Raw genomic sequence first — 24333 nt, 5'->3', positions numbered from 1 at the left:
CATTCGTTAATGGTCCTCTTGGACATCCAGTTTTTAGACAAACACAGCTCCCTAAGTGCAGAAGGACTTAAGTGCTCCGTAGCTACGGTCATGGAACTGAGTGTCCGGTTCTAGAGTTACATAATGATGGTGGTAAAAAAAAAAAAAAATAACACACACATTATGGTTGTACAGTTTATTTAAAAAAGAAGGGATGTCAACAGTGACAGACACACTGAAAAAGCAAGGGACTTTGACACATTGTCATTTAGACCGACACGGCTGGAAAAGAGCTCTTATGGCCCTGATAAAAGACAAATTGGTGTGCATCTACAAAACATGCTCAGTGCCACCATTAAGTGCTTTTAACCTCACACGAGAGCGAAGACTGTTGCCATGACATGTAGCATTTAGATTAGAGCAAAAACCTCAAAGGAGGCAGGTCTGAGATGAAGACTGACTGATGTACCGGTTGGCTGATATTGGCCTGTGGCAGATCTAACAAATCAGGTTATATATAATGTCTAAATGTGCTGATTATGAGATTATAACACATGAAAAGATGCTTGGGATATTTATTTTTGTTCAACTTAATTATATTTCCAGTAAAATAGCTGTTTCAGTCATTTTTAGACAGTCAAGTTTATTGTGAATCTGTACAATATCCTACCTCCCTGACACCCACATTTGAGAGATCACTAATAATTTTTTGTGTGTCAGCCGACATATTGATATTAGAATTCTTTACTCGGAAAATCTGAATCACCCCCAAGAATCAAGTATCAGTCAGGGTTGAGACAAAACCACATGGACATAGCAGCGACCGAGGCTTTTTGCTACCACTGAGCACACAGAGAACATATTCCAAGTGTTGATTCTAAGAGTACGGGAGTTTTAACAAGCTGAGGTGGAATTTATCTTCTAGATTTATACACAAATTGCATATGGTGTTTTAGAGTTACTATTCTCAAATTGGTCTACTGTGAAATTAACAGGAAAAAAATTGATTTTGGTGCTTCTCTAATTACATTCTTGGTGTGGTGGAAAGAGTTTTGAGACAGTATTCGGACCAAAGGATGCTGAGACGGTTTCCATTGGTGGGCCAAACCTGAAATGTCATGATGGGCCAGGGGCCAAAACCTATTGTGTCGTATTGTGTTAAGATGTAAAATGATACAAGAACCCAAGCTCTAATGTTGAAGTACTTGAAGATTGGTTTAGGTCTCGAGACCACTTTTCGAAGGTCTCAGTCTCTTATCAGAATCAGCCACACTTGTTCTTAGTCTTGTCTCGATCGCAGACTCAGAGTGTAGGCTGATTCAAGACCTGTCAAGACCACAACTGCAGAGATATCACTGTACTGAATATTTGTTTAGTGCATATTGTATTTAATGATGGGAAGACGAGTGACCCAGAAAACCTGATTCTTGCACAGAAATTGTGTATTATTGTTGCAAAACATGGGAAAGGAGTGTTGGATAACGATGGTTTACGCTGACTTCAGCGCCTCCGTCTCTGTGTTTTTTTTAATTCCATATACATAGAATTCACCCCCATAATGCTTTTTTATTATTTCATCGAAGACATTTCTCATGGTGCACTTGAACAGTACACTCTGCCCTTGTTCATGACTTTGTCTCAGTTTAGGTGGTTTTGACTAGAACACTGCCAAGTTTCCTTAACTGGGACAAATGCAGCCTTACGTGGTGGACCACTGCGCTGATTTAGACAATATATACAAATGAATAATGTTGATTCAATGTTGATTAGTGGTGAGTGAAATTTAAAAGGCTCAGTGTGGGGGGGTATTTATCTGGGTGAATTTGACTCTTGACTTCAGTATTTGTAACATCCTGGCTACCGCGCTTGTAGTTACAGCTTCGTTTGTTGAAGGACAACTGAGAAGACATGTCAAATATTTAAATCCCAGTGGAGAAATGTAATAACTCTGAGTAAAAGATAGAACATGAGTATCTTCACGAAACTGTGATCTGGCTGAGTCTCCTGTCCTTGTGCAGCAGCTGCATCAGAGTATCAGAGAGTTCCCTGTACCTCAGCCCATACATGTATGGAGCAATCGCCCTGGGCAGCAGCATGAACACGCACATGTTGATCGTGCTGATCCACACACGGACATCTTGACTTATGTCCTTTCTGTGGAACAGGGAGAGCTCCATGGCGAAAACAAAGCCCGGGGTGAAGTAGAGCAGGAGCAGCAGCCCGTGAGCGAGCAGCGTGACCCGGGCCCTAGAGAAGCGGCTCTGCCAGATGCCATGGGTCCTTGTCACCATGTAGAGCCGGATGTAGCAGTAAAAAATGAGCAGAGTACAGATGAGTGCAGCCACGAAGAAGTAGATGTGGATCCCGACCACGTCTTTGAGTTGAATGAAGCCGAGGGAGATGAGGACCAGACACACGGCCACCTTTTCTTGGGGGTTTCCCCTCTGCACTTCCATCATGATCACCAGGGTGAAAGGGTACACAGCCGCCAGGATCCACACCCCCACCAGAATGCGGTGGGTGCGGGCAGGTGGAAGAATGTCATGGTAATGTAGAGGCCAGCGAACGGCAGCGTAGGTGTCCATGACCATGAGGGTGACGGTGAGGATGGCACAGCAGTAGGTGGTGACAGTGACGGCTGTGACCAGCTCACACAGCAGCCAGGGTATCTGCACCTTCACAGTGTTACAGATCACCGTGGCCAGGTTGAGGATGAGGAAGAGCATGTCTGCAATCAGGGTGTTGGCCACCAGCAGGTAACGTGTCTCCCGACGCAGGGTGCACGACAGAAAAATGCAGGTCAGGAGAACAGGGTTGGCTAGCAGGGTGGCCAGAGAGATGACTGTGGTGGGGATGAAGAAAAATTCGAGATGCCACCTCCGAATGCTCTCCCCCCAATCCTGAGTGAGGTTTGCTATGAGCACTGATGATGTCATTGTGTCTGTTGATTAACAGTGACACAGATACTCAGACAGAGGTGTGTTTTATGGTGTATTGACTATTTCCTCCAGAAGCTTCCTGCAAAAGAAAACACCATAAATAACTATCAAGAGAGTGGACCAACTAAGTGTAAGGATGTAAATGCAGACAAATTTAATTTATAGATCAGTTCATATAAACAGCCTAAAGGAACAGTTCACACTAAAATGTTTTGGTCATTATCTACTCCTTTATGCCAGGGGAAGTTGTTTTTTTGTTTTTAGTCTCCAAAACATTTCTGGAGCATCACAGCAAAACAGCATTGCATTAAACAACTGAAGTAGATGGGGGATGAAGTAAACTTGTTTGAAAACATATAATAGACAGAAATAAAAACATAAAGTGGCCCCACACAGCTCTTCGGGAGTCTCCAGAAGTCCTGAGATTCAATATTGATTTGAAATGCTGTTATTTACACCTCCCCCCCCTTTTTAAAAAAAAAGAAGTTTGCACACCCCGTCTGAAGTGGATGCAGAAGCTCAACCGTGCATCACAGGTGTAAATAATATCTTTTCAAACCAGTTTGGCATCTGGGGGCTTCCGGAGACTTCACATGAGCTGTATGGAGCCATTTTTGTTCTCTCTTACTTTTAAAACTTGCCTTTGTCATGAGATGAGTACCTAATGACTGAATCTTTTTTGGGCCAACTTTTCCTTTAAACACATTATGATTGACTGAACAGCTATTGCCAGACATGGGTCTCTTAATGAAGGTAAAATGGCATTAGTGAAGCTATGCCCCAGATAATTTATGCCAAATATTCAAATATAAACCCCATGTAGTGATGGACTCTGTCCCTTGAGTGTTATGTTGCATATGATCCAAAATGCAAATGAAGAAGCTGAAAATGTAAATAATTAACCCAATGAAAGAAACATTGGAAAACACATATTCAACTTAACAAAAGGACATATTACATAATTGTTACTATATTAATATTTTAAAAAATTTAGTGGTATAATACAAAAATTATAATTAAACGACTACGACTCCCCTAAAAGTTTACAAACACTTGAGGCAAAAACAGAAAATCACTTCCTTCAGTTCAAATTTTGTTCCAACACACCTATTGACTATTTATTGATTGGCCAAAGGTAAGTTTTCTTACCTGATGTCCAGAACAGAAAAGCCTCTCTCTGGTGCATATCCATTAGATTTACCCCTCTCTATAAATCAATGGCTGTTTGGTACGACTCGTCTCTCACACTGGCCCTTATCTGATGCTCTCCTTGTTGACTCATACAGATAATACAGGGACGGAGAAAGCTATGGCCACTTGATCGTCACGTAGTAACGGGGCGGAGCTTGCGTCCTCTCCGCTGCTCCTCGTTCTGTTGCTTCGTCACTGTTTTTCTACCCAAGATGTTCAAAATATGAACAATTTATTCAAACGAACATCATTAAATTGATTAGATTCACATTTCCTGTTCAGTTTCACCAAGCATCAACACATTTACTCCTCTCAAACCAAAGTCAAAAACCCTTTTGGAGAGTGGATTGAATGTATGGGAGAACTTTTTTATTGTGCTCGTTGTAATCCATTTATATATACAGACCTCACATTTCAGCATAAACACACACTGATGATCTCGCGTCCTTGTGGCCGCTTAGATAAACACATAAATCAACTTCAAACCAGAGGGTACACCCAGCTGCTATCAATAGAGAACAAGCTACATATAAATACCACAATGTCACGTTTGAATGTGTGTTTTAGATAAGAATTTCCTGTGACACCTAATGACGTACTCGAGTTCAACAAAGACTTAACGCTAGACGCTTGATTTTTCATCAGTAGGTACGTCATTTTCCTCTCAGTCCCTCCGCCATTGTCATTTTTTTCTCCTCTTCCTGTATGCACTTCTTCCTCCAGTCTCCTCCTCTTCGTCATCATCCTCATCCGCCTCCTCCTCCTCATCACTATCAGCTTCAATCCTGCCCCCCTCCTGCTCCTGTTCACGCCATTCCCTTGCCATCAGTCTCTTAAAAACATCGTACTCCTCTGCTGACGCCATGGCAACATCTGTGAGGAAAGTGTCCTGGTCGACGCTGAGGATGCTGTCCAGTTTGGGGTTGAGGATGACGGTCTGTCCTTTCTTGTCCGGGGTTTGATACAGGCCCCGGCGCTCCAGAAAACTGTGCCGGTGGCGCACCTCGTCCAGAGTGAAGCGGAACAACCTGGACTTCACCATCTCTGCCTGTTTGACACCCATTCGGAAGTAGACGTACTGTAGGAGGATGAGATGATACAAACGACAACAAATGATCAGTTGCATCAGCATCAGAAATCACTAAAACATAACCTCAAACAATGACTTATAACAGCAGCTGTTATAAACAATGTACTCACAGCACAAGCATAACAAGTAACTCACTGGAAATATATTATAAATGAGTTATACAGTTTGTAGTTATATATCGTATTCAGCTATATGACATATCAGCTTATTAACGGCTAAATGATCAGTTCCCAGGTTGTGTAAAGCAGCCAATGGGCTGTCACCCACTCGTGCTCTTTTGGCGGAGGCTGTGCGGAGGATTATGGGTCAGAGGAGCCAGAGAAGTGAGCCGTCTTTCTATACTGTAAAATGCGAATGGGTGCAGTAGAACATCCTGGTATTTATGGCATATTGCATTTAACATACTATGGATACTTTACATACTACATTTTCTTCAGGCACATAAAAGTAGGTACCGAGGGGAAGTACTATTGCCTGAAGGGTGTGGAGATCAATAATGGCCACCAGAGGGAGTAATATAACAATGTCACAATTTAGCACTACTAAGCAGCTTCTGACTATGTAGCGTGTTCACACCAGGAAAAGTGACAACTCTTTTCTAAAAGTGACCATAACCAGATTCGCTTGGCTTTCAGTGCGTTGTTGATGAACACTATTGTCCCACAGTGCAATGAAAGAGACGAGCTGCTCAGAGTTGTAATAAATCTCAGTGGGACCTCTGGTTTGTATTAAATATCAAATAAATATATAACATAAAAAAGAGTAAATATTAGATTTTGTGTGTAATTACTGTCTAGTCTGAATTGGTACACAGCCTATTTGAACAGGAACCCGTGTGCATTGGTGTTATCTTTTACAGCTATGGTGACCTTTGATGCTGTTTGATCATGTTTTTGTCAGTGAATCTACAGTTTGCCACAAGAACAGCACTCTAACATGGGAACAGCTGCCTTTAATTCAGTGGTATGGAAGGTATTGTATTGTATCAAGTCCCCATTTCTCATTCTATTTTGAGTTATTAATCATCTACTCACAATTTCCCAGAACCCAAACTTATGTCTCCAAGTTTTTTTTGTCTGAGTTAACTAAATTGCTGTAGTAAACATCTACAAAATAGTTGCTGAATTTCAACGTTCTTTCTTCAGTAGTAAGTCCTTCGGTGTCTCATTCCTCTCTAAAGTTACTTTACGTGCTGACCTGAAACTTGTACTCCAGCTGACCCCGGTTCTCGGTGAGTACGGCTGGACTGTCTCTGAGGATGTCCGTGACCTGCTGGCCAGTAAACAGACACTTCTCCCTGAGGAAGCCCACTGCAGCTTTTACTGTCTTCACAGGCACGGTCAGGATCTGAGGGTAATAGGCCACCACTCTCTGAATACTGCCTATAGAGGGGATATAAGGAAAAACACTAGTTGTGTAATCATACATAGACTCATATTAATATTGATGTCTTCCCTATAATGCAATTGGTCAACAGGTTTGTGATGAGCTGTGCTGCACAAGTATCACGACCTCACCTTCACCCAGACCCAGTTTCCGCAGGTTGTCTATCCGCTGCTGAAGCTGTGGTTCCTTGACGATGTACAGTTCAGGACATTTGTCCAGCAGCTTGAGCACACTGGATGGATTGAGGCCCAGGACGAACAGAACAGTGAGAGTTGACAGAACATGTTTGGCAGCACTTCCTCCTCTCAGTTTGGACACGGTGTCATGGAGCTGCTCTGCCTGGGCGTCTGTGAATCCCATATCAAGGAAAATGCGCAGGGACAGCTCTGTGTTTGGCTTCTTGGATGGAGTACTGAGTTCATGGTGGAGGCTGGTGGAGGAGCACAACAACCTGCACCCGGTGCACAGAGGCTGGAGGTAGCATCTCCAAAACTGAGGCGGACTGACATCAGAAGAGGCATTTCTTATCGTCCACCGGAGAACCTGTGGAAAAGAAAAACGTGGTTATAAACACGCAGGGCAGTTATTTGCCAGAGCAGGACACTGGTCACTGTTCTGGCTGCAGAGAAGGATGATGACATGTTAGCAATAATTATGCTAATACACAAGCTGGGATATCATTAGCAAAAGTTAGCAAACATGAAGGTTACAACGTAAGTTTGTCAGCCGTCTGGTTGTCACTCATTTCTCCGACATTTAAAATGTTTGAGTCATTAACTCAAACGTTTTACAAAGTTTCTATGTGATAACAGGTTAAAGAAATGTTGTTTTGTAGCATTCTCATTCACCTGACGCGCACCAACTCGGGTACCCATGCTTGTCCGTCGTACATATCCTTCCGTGTGTCAGCTTTGGCGCAGGCGAACAAAGGTTCCGCTATGTTTTAGGTTGTATGGACCTTCAATAAATCACCCTTTAATTTGATTTACACAAAAAGTGTTTCCTCATGCTGACTTGATGATAGCAGTGAAAATAACGATTTGAAAAAATACCAAACTGATTTAATTTCCCTGTCATGTGACCCATTGACTCCAAGGCAGTGCCGAAATGTCTTGTGACCTAGTGACGCCAAACCAATGCTTAAGTGTATTACTAAATGTGACAAAGGAGACAAATATTTTTATTAAATAATGCTACTTCGACTGTCCAATAGCCAATCTAACACTAGCTAAGTCAAGTTTACATTCAGTATCTTTAATAATAGGCAACACATTTTTGACTAATTATATCCAAATAAGAGATGTCCCACTTAAATCAGTCAGACCAAGCAGCTGGTACAATGCGGTACATCAACAAAAAAAATTGATTGCAGTGCCATTTAATGATTTTCTGTGTTTACTGGCTGCATACAGAATATGAAATTCAAATAAACTTACAATGTTTGCATGACAAACAATTTGCTAAACTTCTGATTACACAATTCTTTAATCATCACATTGAAAAGTACAATATAAAGTGAAAAATATTTGTGTTAAAATATTTATTCAAGTGTAAAAATAAATAGATAAAATATTGTAAATATACTTACAGTTTCTAATTAAAAGACTCGAGATTAAAATCATGAACAGAAAAAGACAAACGCATGAAATACAAGCTGGATCAACACATTTCCTTCAGCTTCAATCAAATTACTCTGTGTAGTGTCTCTGAGGGAAACAACGCCAGGCTGTGGTCACTTATTGGCTTTCTTGGCGATGCATTTCTGATTTTAATGCTTCAACTTTTACCCAAAAACCTAAGAATAAATAAAACAAAGAAAAAAGAAAAACAAACTGCTGGTACATCATGATGGCTTTGCCTTCTTGTGCTGGCCCCGAAATCACAACTGTATCAACAGGCACATTTTGACCAACAAAAGCTTGACAATGACATTCATTACATACACACTGTGTGTACTTAAAAAGGCAAAGTCCACCTGTCACTACTATCTAGACAAACACAAGCTACCCTTTTCTTATTTTGCACTTCATGTCCTCTTTGCACTGTTGCAGTCTAACTGTTGGGCAGCTGTTTCAGCTGCACTCCCTTTAAGTTCAGTCTTCAGTCCTCATGGAGGTACTTCTGAAGCTCTGTTTCCAGGGCCACCATCGACAACCTGTCATCCTCATCTTCTTCCTCCTCCTCATCATCAGGAAGAGTTTCATCACCTTGATCCGGGAACAAACCTTGCCCAATGTAGAGTTTAGGACTAGGTTCCTGGTACTGTGGTGAGCCTGTCAAAAGAATGAGAGAGTGCTGAGTGCATTAGCTCAAATATATCACCATCTCTAATTCACACAGTAAGGACTACAGACTACACATTCTCTGTGATGACTTCTACATTCAGAAAAAAGTAGCATCACAAAATATCCACTAATAAGTTACCAGTATATTAGAAAATCTAAAATGAAACTGAATACATCAAGCCTGGCCAGGCGCCATTTCATCCTATTTAAAGTTTAACCTTTCAGATTTTTGAAGGCCAGCTCAAAAACGTCTGAGTTGGAAGCTTATACTCAATTACCTTAAGTGGGTTTGCAACTTACATAAATCTACCATCTTAATTTGTGTGAAAAGAGATTCACTTACAGGTTTTTCAAAAGATAATGTACAGGGTAAAGTGACATTTAATTACAGATGAAGCCTAATCCTATCTAAAATGGCAAACCTGTCTGGCCATTGTTAGGCTACCCCTAGTGTCAGGGTACTCACAGTAGTTCTGAGTCGCAGGGACAACTTCTGTCCAGCTGTAGTCTGCCAGAGAAATGGGCTGGCTGATCCAGGACTGCAAGAGCAGCTGGTCCAGAGTCATTCTCTGAGCGGGATCAGGCTGCAGCAGCCCACATAACACACCCTGCAGGTCTGAGGGTGTAAATAGAGAACATTTCATTGCTGAGACTTAAAAATTCTTGGAAAGATTTTTCTGTGTGACAGTCAATGAATGCTATTTGCTGTCAGCAGCATACCTTCAGAGAGGGGGAATGGGGGCTTTAGTTTGGCCTCCAGAATCTCCTCCACGCCACAGAAAGGGTTCTCACTGAACAGCAGAGTGTAGAGCAACACACCAAGAGACCACATCTCCAGCTCCGGACCCTCATAGCTACAACAAAACCCAACAAGCAGACAAAGTTAATGAAAGACAATCAATTAGACTGTTAAACCCCCTTTGACCTTAAGCATTAAGGGACACCAGTATAACATTTCCTCTTTGTTGTTAAATGAGAAGGAGCAAAGAACCCCCGTCATTCTCAGATGTTATGTACTTACGGATTTCCTCGAAGCACCTCCGGGGAGCAGTACTCCAGAGTACCACAGAAATTGTAAAAGACCTTGCTGGGTGTCATCACGGCAGCAGAGCCAAAATCTATCAGTCGAATGTGGAAACATTTGTCGATGATGATGTTCTCATCTTTTATGTCCCTGTGAAGGATGTTCTTAGACCTCAGATAGAAGACAGCGGCGACAAGCTGGGGAGAGACAAAACGCCCAGTTTAATGAATGAAGACTTCACATTCTCCTGTCTCATAACAAGGTCTGGGCTGAATACCCTTCTGATTGGCTGTCAATCCTAATATAAAAATGTTAAAACATACATCTAATTATATTTACTGTTTGTCAACCGTCTACATTATAGGACTGTAATAAAGTGATTGTAATTAATTATCCCTTATATATGTATTTTCTTGATTAGGTATCTACCTGTCTGAAGATGTAGCTAGCCAGGGGCTCATCCAGCCTCGGTTGCATGTCTATGAATTCAAAAAGGTCCACGCCATCTCCATGTTTCTCCATCACCATCTGGAAGTAACTCCCATTCTCGAACACCTCCAGCACCTGGTGGCAGATACACAGATATGATGAGCAAAATAAAGTTAGCACAATAAATAAAAGGTTTTTATTCAACCCAGTTACCTTGACTATGTTGTGGTGCTGTACTCTTGTCAGTATGGCGATCTCCTGGCTGACTCGTCCCAGCATGGGGTCATCAACCCAGCAGTCATTCACTATCCTGACCTTGCTAATAAACTTCACCACCACCTGCACGTTTAAAAAAAAAGAAATAATCAAATAATAATAAAACATCATCAAAACTTGGTCGTTGGCCAGCTGTGGACACAAGTGTCGACAACTTAATTATCACATTCTGTTGTATTAATGTTTTACAAAGTGTCACAAGTTCTTTGGAATTGGGGTTGTACATAGAAATCGCTGCATATCATATACAATGGGAATGGGATGTCTCCCTGCATATCTGACTAAAATTTAAAAAACATACTTCTTCTCCATCACTGCGCCTTACTGCCTTCCAGACAAAACCAAAGGCTCCTTTCCCCACAGCTTTAAGAGGCTGGTATTCTTCCTCAAACTGCCCGTCACAGGCTTGAGACTGCTCCAGGTCCATGGTGGAGCGTAGCGCTTCCCCATGGCTGGCTTCAAAAATCCTCTAAAAAAAAGGTTTGAAATTAGTAAATAATGATGGGTTGAAATCAGCACAAGCTAAAGAAATATTAACAGTCATTATTTTAGGTCTTGACTGACCTCTCCCAGACTGGCTCCTGATTGGTTGTGCAGTGATCGATCTGTCTGCAACAGAGTACCCTGCTGGCCCGGCCGACTCATCCACACACAGTACAGAGAACTTCCATCAAGGAGGTCAGTCCTGTGCACATCACACTGCAAATCTGGAAACAGAAGGTGCAGGTTTGAGTCTTCGTGCTTTACGAAAAACAATCCTTTTTTTTGAGAGAGAGAAACAGATGTATAGCGGTACCAACCTACTCTTGTGCCATCTCTGCGGTATGCGTTTCGTATGTATCGCCCCTCCAGGATTTGTGTATTATTGGAGTGTCCATTCACCTTCTGTTTCTTTGGAGTGGATGTGGCAGGAATGTCTGCCGTTGACTGAATCCCATCGTTCACTTGTATGCAGAACCCTTGGCTGTTTTCTTTATGAATCGTAGACATAGTTGCTGACTGATCCTTCTCGACCTGTCCTTTCTGTAGTTGCTCTCCACTTGAGGGGTTGCTGGCCTCTACACCAGCACCAGTGTTCCCAGCCTCAAAAGGTTCCGCTTCATGGTCAGACTCTACCAAACAAGGAGAGGGTGTACGCAGGAGCTCATCTGTATCGCAGGATATCATGGAGTGTTGGTTATCATCACTGTGCCCTCCACTGCCAAGCAGCTCTATACTACTGTTCAGATCCAGGTCTGCCAGGGCGTGGATCACCACATCACCGTTGCTGTTAAGGTCTAGGAAACAGCTGGCGGAATCCACTATGTGTGCTGAGCGAGAGTCCTCAGTCTGGCCTGGATCAGAACCACCATTACCAGCAAACTTTTCACAGAAGCCAGAGGAGGACCTGGGAAATTGAGTTTCAATGAAGTCATGATAAACAACATCAACTGCTGGCAGTAGAGCGGCAAATCTTTTCAGAATAAACACATCCTAATGGTATTATTTTAGGTAGTTAAACCTGGCATGCCATAAGGTGCATCACATCCGCATAACTGAACACGCCGTCCTGTGTTTGCCTGTAAATGGTGTGAAATGTAAATAAAGTGAAGAGACATTTATGCTATGGAATTTTTTTTACGGTTGTCATGTCAGGAGAGATATGCGTTCTTATAAACCAAGGTATAAATACAATTTTAATGAAGCTTCAACCCACAAACAGTCATCCTCAACAATTTGAAGATTTTAATGACTGTGATGATGTGGTGTGCAGTCTTTCTTGTCTTTTTGCCTTTGTTACTGACATTACAGATGGCTGTCTTAATTAGATATCAGATAGGGGGTTACATGCAAAGAGGGGTAAAACAAAACATGTTTTGTGTTGAGATGTGGTGTAATGCAACTTCTACTCTCACCTGCTTTCCAGTGAGATGACCTCAAAGCTAGAGTCTTGGAGGACAGTGGCAGATAAGCGGCGGTCTTTGCCTACATCTGGAGAGTTACCACCCACCCTGCTGGCAGCATTTCCATGCTGAGTGTCTAAGGAACGAAAAAACAAACATTGGAAAATGCTTGATACAGTTTCTCAAAGACGTTCAGCCTTTAATCATATTGCTAACTGTAAATATGTAATCTCTCCACACAAAAGGAAATCTTTCAAATGTAGCATGTGGTGCAGAATGTTTTGTTCATCTTCTTATGAGGAAGCGTTTCAGTACCCACTCCAACACAAACTGTGTAGAGGAACTACAAATATATCATTATAAACGAATAAAACAACACAGTATAGACGTTGTATCTCCAAACAACCTGAGATAATCTTCACAGCAGATCAATAATTTTCATGAACCTTACAGCTATGCTGCTGGTCTTGAGAATCTTGTGGTGGTCCAGTGGTAATCAGGCTATAGGTGTTTTCTTCTGGAGGTTCCACCCAGGCAAATGTCTTGAGGAGTGCCTGAGTGGTGTCTGCGCTGTCCAGCTGGCTGCTGCAGGGAGCAACCTGGGCTGCCTCTTCCATCAGCTCTGTAGTGTCATCCTCCCTGAGGAAACAGCAGCTTGAGTTTAGTCCAAGTGTAGTAATGTCAAGTGGGATAAAATATGAATGCAATGCTCATAAAATATATGGCAAAATTATAATTTTTTTTAAAAGAAGAGAAAAATAAAATCATAGATACGAATAAATCAAATCAGGTACTATATATTAGGTGAAAAACACTGTAAACTATGAACACACTGTGTGCAGAAGACAGCTCATCAATAAAAATCTGTAAACCGAAGCATAATAGAGACTTCAACTAGCTTACTTATTCATGATGTGAAATAGTGATCTGAGATACGTGCATACACAGAACAACGAAACTGTGCTTGTTTCTTATAATCAGTGCATTCATTGATTTCTGACCCTCAAGTGTTTGTAATAAATGGATGATAACATATATTTCTTTATATAACTCAACAGCAATGCTTTGACTATTTAAGTCACTTGTACTGTAAATCAATACATCTCTTACGACCAAAAATGCTGTGATGTAATTTGTCCAATAGATGGCAAAATAGAGTAAATCCAACCCTTCATCTTGCAGAATCCCAGCCAGGATCATTTGATCCCTTTATGTTATGAAAATAATTTTGAGCGAGATTAAAATTTCAGAGAAACTTTTCACTGGGAAACAAAGACAAACAGTGGGAAGCTGTGACTTAAAGAGAGTTTTGGTGCCTCTCCTGCTTAGATACACAGCGGGTGTATCAGGTTTGACCATAGAGTGTTGTGTTTTCAGATTTACTGCCAGACACATTAAATATACATGCAGTGTGCTGCTTTCATGTCTGTGGATGTTGCTACAGCAGCTTCTGTCTGGCTATTATTTCTGAAAACACAAAGCACAGATTTGATTTACAATCGATTCCGATGTCACCAAGGATATTATTTTCTCTGCAGGTGCATAACGACCACTTTCAAGAAATTTATTATCCTTGAAATATGAAGTCATTGATTTATTAAATACAAAGCATTCAGGGGGCTTGTAACAACAAAAGACATGAGGATAACAACTTACATAACCACACGAGTAGAGGAGACAGCAGGGGGACAAAGGGTAGACAAAGCGCTGCTGGGTTTCTCCAGCCTGGTGCAGGTTCCTGTGAAGATCCTTCCTCTCCCTGCGGAGGTTCTTCGCTGGACAGCATTATGCACTGTGGCCATATCACCAGCCACGAGTGAGGAAGGGTCTATGATTAAGACAAAGAAGGAAATGATTAAAATCAGGCAGAGTAATTAAATAGTACTGGACATAGATCTGCAAAATTTACTTGACTAATTAGCTGAGTAAGTAACTATTTTATTTACATTACTATTTTGATGATTGAGTAACTGATTTTTGTCATTTTTAAAGCAAGAAAGTCAAATTTTTGCGGGTTCCAGCTTCTTAAATCTGATGATTTGCTGCTTTTCTTTGTCATTTCTGACAGCAATTACAGAGTCTCTGGATTATAATGTGTTCGTTTGACAAAAGAAGCAATTCAAAGATGTCACTTTGGGCGCTGGGAAATTGAAAGGAGCATTTTTTACTTTTTTTTGACATTTTATAGATGAAAGGATTCATTAATTGTGACAATAATTGGCAGGATAAGCAATAATGAAAATAATCACAGCCTCGACTGTATGACAAGACAAAATAAAAACACAGAAGGGGCACGAAGTCAGAGTGAAAGAACAATGGCAGCAGCACTGGCATGATAAGACTCCACTGAACTGCATATGGGAATAAGACAAAAATGACTGGTCGTATAGACACAAATATTTTTTATACCACAGTCAGTCAAGGGGTTTTCAAGTGCAATTTGTAACTACAATTTTTTATGTTATATTTTGTGTTTTTTTTTTAATTTTGGGGATGAAACTCTAATTTTAGGAAGTTCAGTTCCACATAGTTTGAGGGCTGTAAACAGTAAGAAACATGTATCCAACCAACTATCAGAGGTTTGTGCTTGTAGTGCATCGAATGATGTACAAACATATATGATTATCACTTTCATTTTTAAACATGATGATGATCAGGAGGTGTAAGTAAAGTATTTTTCTGTAATTTCTAATCGATTTATTGAAGACAGACCGCAAACAATGATATTATGGGAAGATACCCTAAAACTAAAGACACATGCATCATGACTCAACGACAGTAGCATGCAACTAGACTATGTTTGCCGCTCCCTTCACTTCTGCCCTTCAACTATCTCACCTCACAGCTTGATAACCTTTGGATTCAGACTATGCACCTGAAATGGGTTACACTGTTGCACATACAAATGCTCACCACATTTTGATATTTTGGATGATGCTGTACTTTTAGTAGCCTCTGCATGAAATTCAGAGAAAGAGCTGGATTTTCTGTCCGAGTCCGACATCCATCCATAGAAACCAGGCATCAAAAACGTAACACTCTGTTGATGACAAACAAGTAATGACAGAATTGAGAGTTGGCATTCATCATCTATTCAAATAGTCATGTTCAAGTGGTCACGCTGGCTAACCTTTCTCAGCAGCTCGTCCATGTTGTAGCCAAACAGACTGAGAGCCAGGTGGTTGCGGATGCTGTAGATTGAGCCATCAGGGTGAAGCAGGAGGAGACCGCTCAGAGGAGCAAGCACCCACACTGTTCCAGAGTACTCTAGTGAAGGACTCTGGGGGAGGACGATGCCATCCCCTTTGACTTCTGTAAGACATGCAGATGTACATTTTGTTATTGAAAGTCAACTACATGACAGTATGCAGGGTAAAGTCATGGCTCCAGACTGCAACCATTTATTGGACTGTGACAAGTGTTTTTCTTTTGTATTCCAGACAAGTTGGTTCATCTTTACTACAGCTCTTTATCAGTGTTTGCCAGTCTTTCAAATATTAATTACTTTTCCATCATCATATCTAGCTTCTGTATATTTTTCTATTATAAAAGAATGAAGGATATATACCATATGATATTTATGTACTTGCACAACACAGAATACAAGTTATGCACCAGTTTCTCCAGAATAACATTCATTGTTTTCAAATCCTTCTTCGACTGAGCATAACACTCCAACCTCGTCTGATGTAAAAACATCATCTTACCAGAGGAATGCCGTGCTCCATGAGGCTGGTCACAGTGTTCAGGGTTTGAGCCCCCTGACTCACAAACAGAGGAGGTGAGAGGAGAGTGTGGCTGTGTGTCCTGTGAATCTGATCTTTCAAGACTCTCTGTTGGGCAGGTGCAACCAGTCCCATTGTTGTCCCATAGGTGTTGGGGCCTCCCACATACCACTTCCCCCTGAAGTTTGATACACAGTGGGACTGAGGCACCACTTCTGCTTTTACCACACACTCTCTGAACCCTTAGCATCTGAAAGGAGGGAAACACAAAGTTAAAGATGTCAGACATACAGAAACACCTGAGCTTAAACATTGTGGGACACAGTTTCTTTTCCTTGTGTTTATGAACTGCCTAAGAAGCACAGTGGTAAACCGAAACTTGAAAGCAAACCTTAAAGGCATATTCCAGCATAAATTTAATCCATAGCCTAATGCCTCAAACTATGTGCTGGGACCCTATTTGTACTGTTGCTGAAATTTGGTGCTGTTCTAAGCTTTATTTGTGGCTGTTCTAAGCTTTATTTGTGGCCATGAGTGGCGGTTTGTTGCTGGAGGCATAGACTGCAGTGTATTGTTATCGTGCACTCTTTTCTGAGGTTGCTAAAACTACGTAAGCTAATGGTCGGAAAACTTGATCTCACGAGGGGGGGTCTTACTCTGTGTCACGGTGTTTTAGACCATGGATTAAATTTACGCTGGAATATCCCTTTAAGGAAAGGATTCTTTCTTTAGCTGAGTGAGACAGTTTTGGTTGTAAAGTGTGCTTACTTTGGGCAATGCATTACTGCGGAGGGGGATTTGTAAAGAAGGGATTAGTTCCTTAACAGACGCTCCTATTAACTCGTCGGGATGGTAGTATCCATGGACTTGTGCAAATGCTGAGTCACAGGTTAGAATGCTGCCCTAGAAAAGACAGAACAAAGAACTGCTTTAGAACTTGGTGACATATGGTGACATATTCACTCAGTAAAGATGGTAATACCATTAGGTTGTGAAAACATTTTTTAAAAAACAAGCACGTCTAGATTCTCATTAAAATGTGGCAAAAAAGACTACTAACTACACACTACTATGGCTGATAAATAATAATAATAATAATGCATTTTAATTAAAGGCTCCTTTCAAAGCACTCAAGGACACCACACATAACAACAACAGTACATCAAAAAACAGGAAACATTGTAGTACAACTATGAAAAGATAGATAGACAGATCGATTGATGAATAAATAAATAAACAAACAGATAAATATGAAGATGCACATTTCATAGTGCAATAATGGAGAATCGGCAAGAGTGTGATTGCACGATTACTCTGATACAGATAAATAATGCTGCACTCACATCTTGTGAAAAGGACAGAAAGGCTGACAGCCGGTCCACATTTTCCATCATGACAAGCCAGTTCTCTTCATTTTGTGACTGTCTGTGGGTACATACTGACACTGGCACCTCTCCAGATGGTGTCACAACATCCACCTACAGAAAAAGGAGCATGTCAAACAGAGAAAAGATCATCTTAAACACATTAGACACATTCTTGCAGTGGTGTTGTAGGAAATTAAAGACATTTGACTAAACAGTGGCTTGATGTAGTGTTTTGAGGAAAGTTGTAGAACTGAGGACAGGACGATATGCAAAAATTAAAACACTATTTTTGACAGATTGCAATATGAGTCATGATTTTAGTTGGACTGATAATTTTTGCTCTTCATTTTCATAAAAATAAATAGATGGAAACCTCTTTGTAGCACGACAATGCTTCATTTATAAAATAAATCAATAATCAAATGCAATAAAAATGCACCTCCTGCAATTTGGATCATAGTGTGATCATGATAATATTTCAATCTCATTACTCCACTCTACAAGAATTCAAGCATAGTCAAGTTTTAAAGTCAGCATATGTCATACCACTTTCCCAGACACAGCTGCAACACTTCCATCAACAAGTGGAAAATCTTGCTCCAATGCTTCCTCCAGAACCTGAGTGGTTTTCTTCAAGATGCAGGACAGATTTTTTCCAATTAGGTCACTGGTGGTGCACTCAAACAGTTTGCAGGCTTGCTCATTTGCTGACAAAATCTAAAAAAGATCAGATAAAACACATTTACAGGGTAGGCTCTTGCTGGAATACTGTAAATCCAGTTCTTCTTCGTGAGCACACAATACCTCTCTGGTTTTATGGTCAACAGTCAGAATGGCTTTATTGGGGTTGAAGGCAGATGGAGATCCTGGTAGGCTGAAATCTCCGGAGAACAGTTGACTGAACAAGCTTTCCTCCAACTCAGGCACAGTGGAGAGGTGTGGCAGGGAGGCAGCAGAAACCTGGGAGCAAGGATGTAAGCTAGAGATCTGGCAGTTTCTTGCTGCGATGGAGGTGCAACCATCAAAACGTTCATCTGCAAGCAAAAAATGGGGTGGATTTTAGAGGGCCACTTTCTTACATCCTCATCCTCACAATGACTTTTGTCTTTCACAATAAGTTTTAAAAGAGCCCTACTGATACATTGGTTGGCTGATATTAACCTGTCAAATATATCAATATTTGGGCATATGCTGCCCGACATAATGAAATATGAAAACTCTTTTTAAAGATGATAGTGCTGAGAAAGTAATTGGGATAATGAGGTTTACAGTTTAAGCGGACTGATGTCTTTTTTTTCAAACAATCAAGTTTATTGTTAAACTGTAAAATATACTTCCACTGGTTCCATATTTTTTGATAACCACATCTGAGGAATCATTGTCAAAAAGTCACTTTAAAGTTCTAGACTCAAATATTGTACATTTGCTTTCATCAAAGACAAAGAAAAACAGCAAATACCAACATTGCTGCCCTATGCTTCATACATTGTTTAAAGGATGTTTACCAAAATAGTTGATTTAATTAGTCATTTCAGCTTAGAATCACTCACCTCTCAAGGAGCCAGGATAATAACGACGTTGCAGTGCCAAAAGGCTCTTTTTGTACATTGGTCTCCGAGTACATGGGTAGGACTTATTTAGGTCGAAGTCATCTTCCAGGACATCAGAGCTGAGGTCGGGCACCACACAAATGGTGTCTCCTTTACCTCTGCTGCTTTGGCTCAACCCGAAATGAGCCTCAGTCGACAGCGACATTGCTGTGAGTTATCCAGCTGGGATGGAACACAATTGACCCAGATAGAGAGAATGAATGTATTTCAGCAACAATGTACGCTGATAGGTTAGCCGAATACAGCAGTTTTAGCTAACAGAGGAAGTGTTTTGTTGATAACATTTGATTTGCTCAGGGATGAGCGTCTGATTTTATGATTAATTCCGACACAACACTCACCTCAAGCCGTGGGAAGAGACTCTGCGGCTTGTGTTTCAAAGCCGCTAACGAGCCCTGCACTTTCAGATAAAGAGCAGAGCAGTTTCAGTTGACGCTAGTTGACAAGGTAACGTTACCTCCCCTCTGCTATCAGGCTAACTAGCCGCCTGCTAGCTAACTACCAACACAAACAAACGCTACCGTGCTTTGTTTGGTTCCGAAATAGCTGGCACCGACTCAATTCCGAATTAACGTTCCCGTAGCCTCAGTGCAACACTAGCCCAATTCTAGCAGGATAATTAAGGAAAATTTAAGATTTTAGTGCTACTTTTTCGCTATTTCACTGGTAGCAGTTTTCATAATCCGCGGGCTCGAGCGCCAGCCGACGAGATTTGCGGAAGTCCCTCGAAGCCAATCAAATATCACGCTTCTAAACAAGAATAGCTCATTGGCCGATTCACCGGAAACGCCCGTCTCTGTCACCATAGAAACCATTCCGAAAGAGCAACACAAAATCATTTAAAAGGGGGACATTTGTCAGAAGGTGTATATACTTTTCACAAGTAGATTAATTCACACATTATTTTATTATAAAACAGGAAGACACAGACGAAACCCCAACAGCAAACAGCAGTAACTACGTCAGAGTGTTTCAAGTCACAGGTTGTTTTCTTATTACTGCAGTTTACAATTACAATAAATCTACTCTAGCTTCATTTCAATTCATAAGGGGCGCGAAAATTAGAAGGCCTCTATAACATTAATAGAAAAATTACCATGGGTTCTCAAAACATATCACATGGAGAATTATAAGCTCTTTATTTGTATATACAAATCTGTTGAACAACACCGAAATACATGTTTGAACAGACAGAACGTAACAAAGATGGGGGAGGTTGGGTAAGTGTTATGTAAGTGTATTCCAGGTGCAATGACTGCAGGGGTCCATATGGTTTTATTTTATTAACTGAGTCTCTTCATTAGCTACATGGCTTTGTTTTTAAATCCAGAAGCTCCCCCCTCAGGAGGATCATCTCCCCAACTTCAATTTGACAAATGTTTTTGAGCCACAACACACAGACTGAAATTAAATGAATCAGATGTGATTGTTACTGACAGAAGGTCTGGCATAGTCCAAAAAACGAAAAGGAGCATATCAGGAGAGTACACCAAGCTGTACTTTTGCATAAGTGTAAAAGAAAGAAAATACAACACGGGGGAGGATGAGAAGCTCATTCTGTCATAGCTGCTTCATAAGGAAAATATTTAACAGTCAGTACAGATGTTTTGAAACCTATTTTAGTTTAACTTAGCTCTCCTGGTATTAGCGGCAACATTGTGAGCAGATTTTCTTTTCAGTCCATCCAGTACTGATTCATCACATTGACAGGTCAACTCCAGCTGCATATCGTCCGGTCTGCTGAGATGAGGCCAAATTAAACACATCATCATTGTTTCATTCTTTTTTCTTTTTTTTTTTTTTTTACATCACAAACATCTAATAATGTAGATTTCTGTAACACTGGTCACCACATCGTTTCGTTCATGGATTTTCTACACTGCCATGAGTTTATGTGTTAGTTTGTCGACAATTACAGGGAAACTCTTAGTCAGATAATCATGATAGTTCACTAACTGGCCCATGCTTGTTTCAATCGGCTTGAGATTGATCTTGCAGTAAGTTACTTTTTTTTCCATGATCTAATTTTCTGCTTATATAAATGTGTGGTTCAGCAGTGTCTGCACAGTTTTCTTTGAAGCGTCAGAGAATTTCACCCCAGAAATCACCTCGCTGCTGAAACTGTGGTTCTGTCCAGTGGCCGGCTGCTGTAGCTGTAGCATGCATGTTTTTTCGTCAAGTAGCTCACTTTACAATAATGAGTACTGGTTGATCTTTGTACGGACAAAGAGCCAAGCGGAGCACTTTTACACAGTCACACATACACAGTCATACGCGCACACAAGCAAGGTTGGGCACGCACTTGTTGGTGCCATGGCTGTGAGAAGTGAGCTTTGATAAGCTTTTGTTGAGCATAGTTCACTAAAACTGGGTCCATCCTAATGGTGGTAGTCCTTTTTACTGTGAGGACGATTTCCCAGTATATGATCCACTTCTGATGCGATGCCTGCTGTCATCTTTGGAATTACCTGTGGTGCGCACAAAGGAAAGAAAGAGCACATGATCAATGCTGTTTGAAGTAATCATTCAGAATTATTCAGTATGAGGTAATAGTCTTCGTACCTGTATGGCTCCCAGGTTCTCTGTTAGCTGGGTTGGATTGGAGGATCCGAGGAGCACTGAGCTCACTCCTTCGTTCCTCAAGCACCAGGCTAATGATCAGGGAAAGGAAGAGTTTCTATAGTTGGTATTGTGGTATAAATGTATCAGACAGTATGTAGTGAAACCCCCTCAGACCTACAAAGGTCTTAGGGTGTTCATGTCGTCCCTTACCTATAGCTAGCTGCGGCAAGGTACAGCCGAGCTTCTCTGCGATATGAGCCAGATCCTTTAGCTTGGCTTGCTGTTTCCTCCCATCCTCACTCATTATTTTGTCCTTCAACCACTGGTATGGCTGGAGGAGCAGTAACATGTTAGGCATCACAGTTATTGATTGAAATCAGTAAGAGATGGTGGCTAACATAAATTTCTCCTGTACCTTCATTGAGGCCCTGGAGGAATCTGGGACGCCGTTCTCATACTTCCCAGTAATGATTCCACAGGCCAGAGGTGACCAAGAGACGACACCCACACCTGAAGGAGATTAATGACCACAGAGAAACAGGATAGAAGATCTATCAAAGCCCAGAATCTTCTCAAAAAAGCTCAAATTGAAAAGAAACTGATGACAGCCTTACCTATCTTATGGTAGAGCTCTGGCAGCTGAGTTTCCACTTTGTCCCTCTGGAAGAAGTGATACTCTGCCTGCTCACACACGGGTGGAATTAGATTGAACTGCCTGGCCACAGAGTATGCTTCCTAATTGGATGTGAAGAGGGAATAAAAACAAAGGGGAGAAATGTTCATAAGACAAGGACACATGTTCAAGTAATACCGACCCACGTACATGGACTAGTGTGTTCTAACATACAGTATCGGCTCATTTTGGATTCCATTTCCCAATCTTCAGTTTGAAGAAGACAGGGCAAAACAGATGACTGAACAGAAGATCTCCCACTCTAATCTATGTCATTATATCTGTCCACTACACTGTAACAGTCACATTCAACTGGATTTTCTCATTCCTTGAAAACATTCTGAGAGGTGTTTGACTTTGTAATTGCTTTTTAATGGCATAATAGCCAGAAAATTGTGTGTTTCAGTACACCAAAAAAGTTTCCACAATATGATTACAGGAAGAAACAAATAGCAATATATTGTTTTTTTTAAGTAGAATTATTATGATTTTTTGTAGTTTTTTTTGTTTTGCATGTTCTCATGCATGTAAAAGATCTTCAAAGCTAAAGAGCTCAATGTCCACGCAAACAGAAGCTCCTCTCTCCCACAGAAAACACTCCTCCTGAAACGCCTCGCCACTCGTGTTGCCCTTAATTCTGTCACTCTGTGACATCACACTATGTCACAGAGTCACACATTTGCGTAATTTATGCCTTGTGGCTTGTTTGGCAGGCAAGAATTGATTTAGCACATCTGATCTGTTGTTGTTAGGGGTGCTGGGTCAGGCATGTGTGAACTGACCAATCAGAGCAGACTGGGTTTTCCAAAGGCGGGTTTTAAAGACACAGGAGCTAAAACAGAGCATTTCAGATGGAGGGAGAATAACATTTTTTCTGAGCAGTAAATGCAGGAACCTGCTCTAGTTAGTCACCCAAAATAAAATGATGAACCTGTAAATGAGGATGATATATCTCCTTTGAGAATTCTTGGTATATTTATGTTTCTTTTTCCAGCCAAGTTGGTCTAAATCACATGCACAAAGATGCGCAAAAATGTCGCCCATCACTCACCATGATCTCCATGGCGGACCACCGGGATGTGCCCCAGTACATGGACATGCCCTGGTTGATCACATGTGTCATTGCTCTCACTATCTCTGTAAACATAAAATATTAAAGAGCAGATATGCACATTGTCAATAATCAAACAGTGGATGGCGCCACAATTTCAACTTTTACATAACCTGCAGGACAGTTTTTAAAAGCCACATGAATTCAGGTTGATTTGCTACATTACAGAAGAGTTGTATTTTTTCATTAGAGAATATAATAACTCTCATAAAAGATTTGAGTGATATTTTAAAAAGCCTTTGGTGATACTGGCACCTAAAAGCAATAGATGATACTTGAAGTGTACTCAGCCTCTTTGTGCCTCTTGTTTCCTTTTAAACTCAAGTGCAAGCAGATATTCTTTTTGGGTCATATACGACTTTATGTGGCCAAACGCTGCAGGGGGGTAAAAATTAAAAGAATCAGCCAACCTTGGCAGAATGTTGCTTGCGCAGAGGAACAAAACACAGCAATAGTTCTGACTGTAGGGGTTGAAGTCAGCCACAGTGGCCTCTAGTGGCTTGTGTTTTGTGCCTGAGGATGAAGAAAGGAAGTAGTGGTGGTTGGAATAGTGGATATGCAAAATGTAATTTATTGAATTAATATTATCTCATAAAAACTGCTATGAAGTTCTTTCTCAAAGGAGTTTTTAAACCAAGGATTTCTCACATCAGGAGAGGAAATAGGGCAATTACTTTGAGTGCGTTTCTGCTTAATGCGGTGCATAAACCCTCTAATTACTCGGGAAAACAACTACAAGGTGATAAAGTAATTGATGTGATTTCTTTGGTCTGTAATTGCTTGCTTTATTCTGTTAGTTGCAT

General features: G+C 41.0%; 4 protein-coding genes across 7 annotated transcripts in view; all 4 read right to left on the bottom strand.

The window, feature by feature from the left end:
- Nucleotides 1–171: 171 nt before the first annotated feature.
- Nucleotides 172–4160, bottom strand: LOC119011397 (probable G-protein coupled receptor 148). Its single transcript, XM_037084484.1, has 2 exons — nt 4068–4160; nt 172–2997 (listed from the first exon to the last, which is right to left on the bottom strand). The coding sequence occupies exon 2, from the start codon at nt 2913–2915 to the stop codon at nt 1956–1958; it is 960 nt and encodes a 319-aa protein (XP_036940379.1). The 5' UTR covers nt 2916–2997; nt 4068–4160; the 3' UTR covers nt 172–1955.
- A 296-nt stretch (nt 4161–4456) lies between these two features.
- On the bottom strand, nt 4457–7595 carry mterf4 (mitochondrial transcription termination factor 4). Its single transcript, XM_037084482.1, has 4 exons — nt 7434–7595; nt 6717–7128; nt 6397–6581; nt 4457–5187 (listed from the first exon to the last, which is right to left on the bottom strand). Exons 1-4 carry the CDS (start codon nt 7458–7460, stop codon nt 4792–4794), a joined length of 1020 nt encoding a protein of 339 aa, XP_036940377.1. The 5' UTR covers nt 7461–7595; the 3' UTR covers nt 4457–4791.
- Nucleotides 7596–7947: 352 nt separating this feature from the next.
- On the bottom strand, nt 7948–19914 carry pask (PAS domain containing serine/threonine kinase). The gene is made up of 21 exons (XM_037084481.1): nt 19526–19914; nt 19125–19346; nt 18379–18608; nt 18121–18291; nt 17551–17685; nt 16976–17110; nt 16190–16457; nt 15613–15794; nt 15396–15522; nt 14139–14310; nt 12934–13121; nt 12495–12618; nt 11400–11986; nt 11164–11306; nt 10901–11068; nt 10537–10662; nt 10324–10458; nt 9892–10091; nt 9591–9724; nt 9337–9486; nt 7948–8858 (listed from the first exon to the last, which is right to left on the bottom strand). The coding sequence occupies exons 2-21, from the start codon at nt 19327–19329 to the stop codon at nt 8686–8688; spliced, it is 3753 nt and encodes a 1250-aa protein (XP_036940376.1). The 5' UTR covers nt 19330–19346; nt 19526–19914; the 3' UTR covers nt 7948–8685.
- A 158-nt stretch (nt 19915–20072) lies between these two features.
- Nucleotides 20073–24333, bottom strand: part of kcnab1b (potassium voltage-gated channel, shaker-related subfamily, beta member 1 b) — a 42889-nt gene continuing 38628 nt past the window's right edge. For all 4 annotated transcript variants that reach the window (XM_037084832.1, XM_037084834.1, XM_037084833.1 and 1 more), the window contains 6 exons: nt 23471–23556; nt 22361–22481; nt 22162–22256; nt 21957–22077; nt 21747–21835; nt 20073–21652 (listed from right to left, as the gene is read on the bottom strand). In XM_037084832.1, the coding sequence (XP_036940727.1) occupies nt 21563–21652; nt 21747–21835; nt 21957–22077; nt 22162–22256; nt 22361–22481; nt 23471–23556 (602 nt within the window). In that variant the 3' untranslated portion in view covers nt 20073–21562. The remainder of the gene's footprint in view (nt 21653–21746; nt 21836–21956; nt 22078–22161; nt 22257–22360; nt 22482–23470; nt 23557–24333) is intronic.

Source organism: Acanthopagrus latus, chromosome 21 (assembly GCF_904848185.1).
Source record: "Acanthopagrus latus isolate v.2019 chromosome 21, fAcaLat1.1, whole genome shotgun sequence".
NCBI lineage: Eukaryota > Metazoa > Chordata > Actinopteri > Spariformes > Sparidae > Acanthopagrus > Acanthopagrus latus.
Note: the sequence above shows the minus strand (reverse complement) of the source record. Positions and strands in the feature narration are given on the sequence as shown.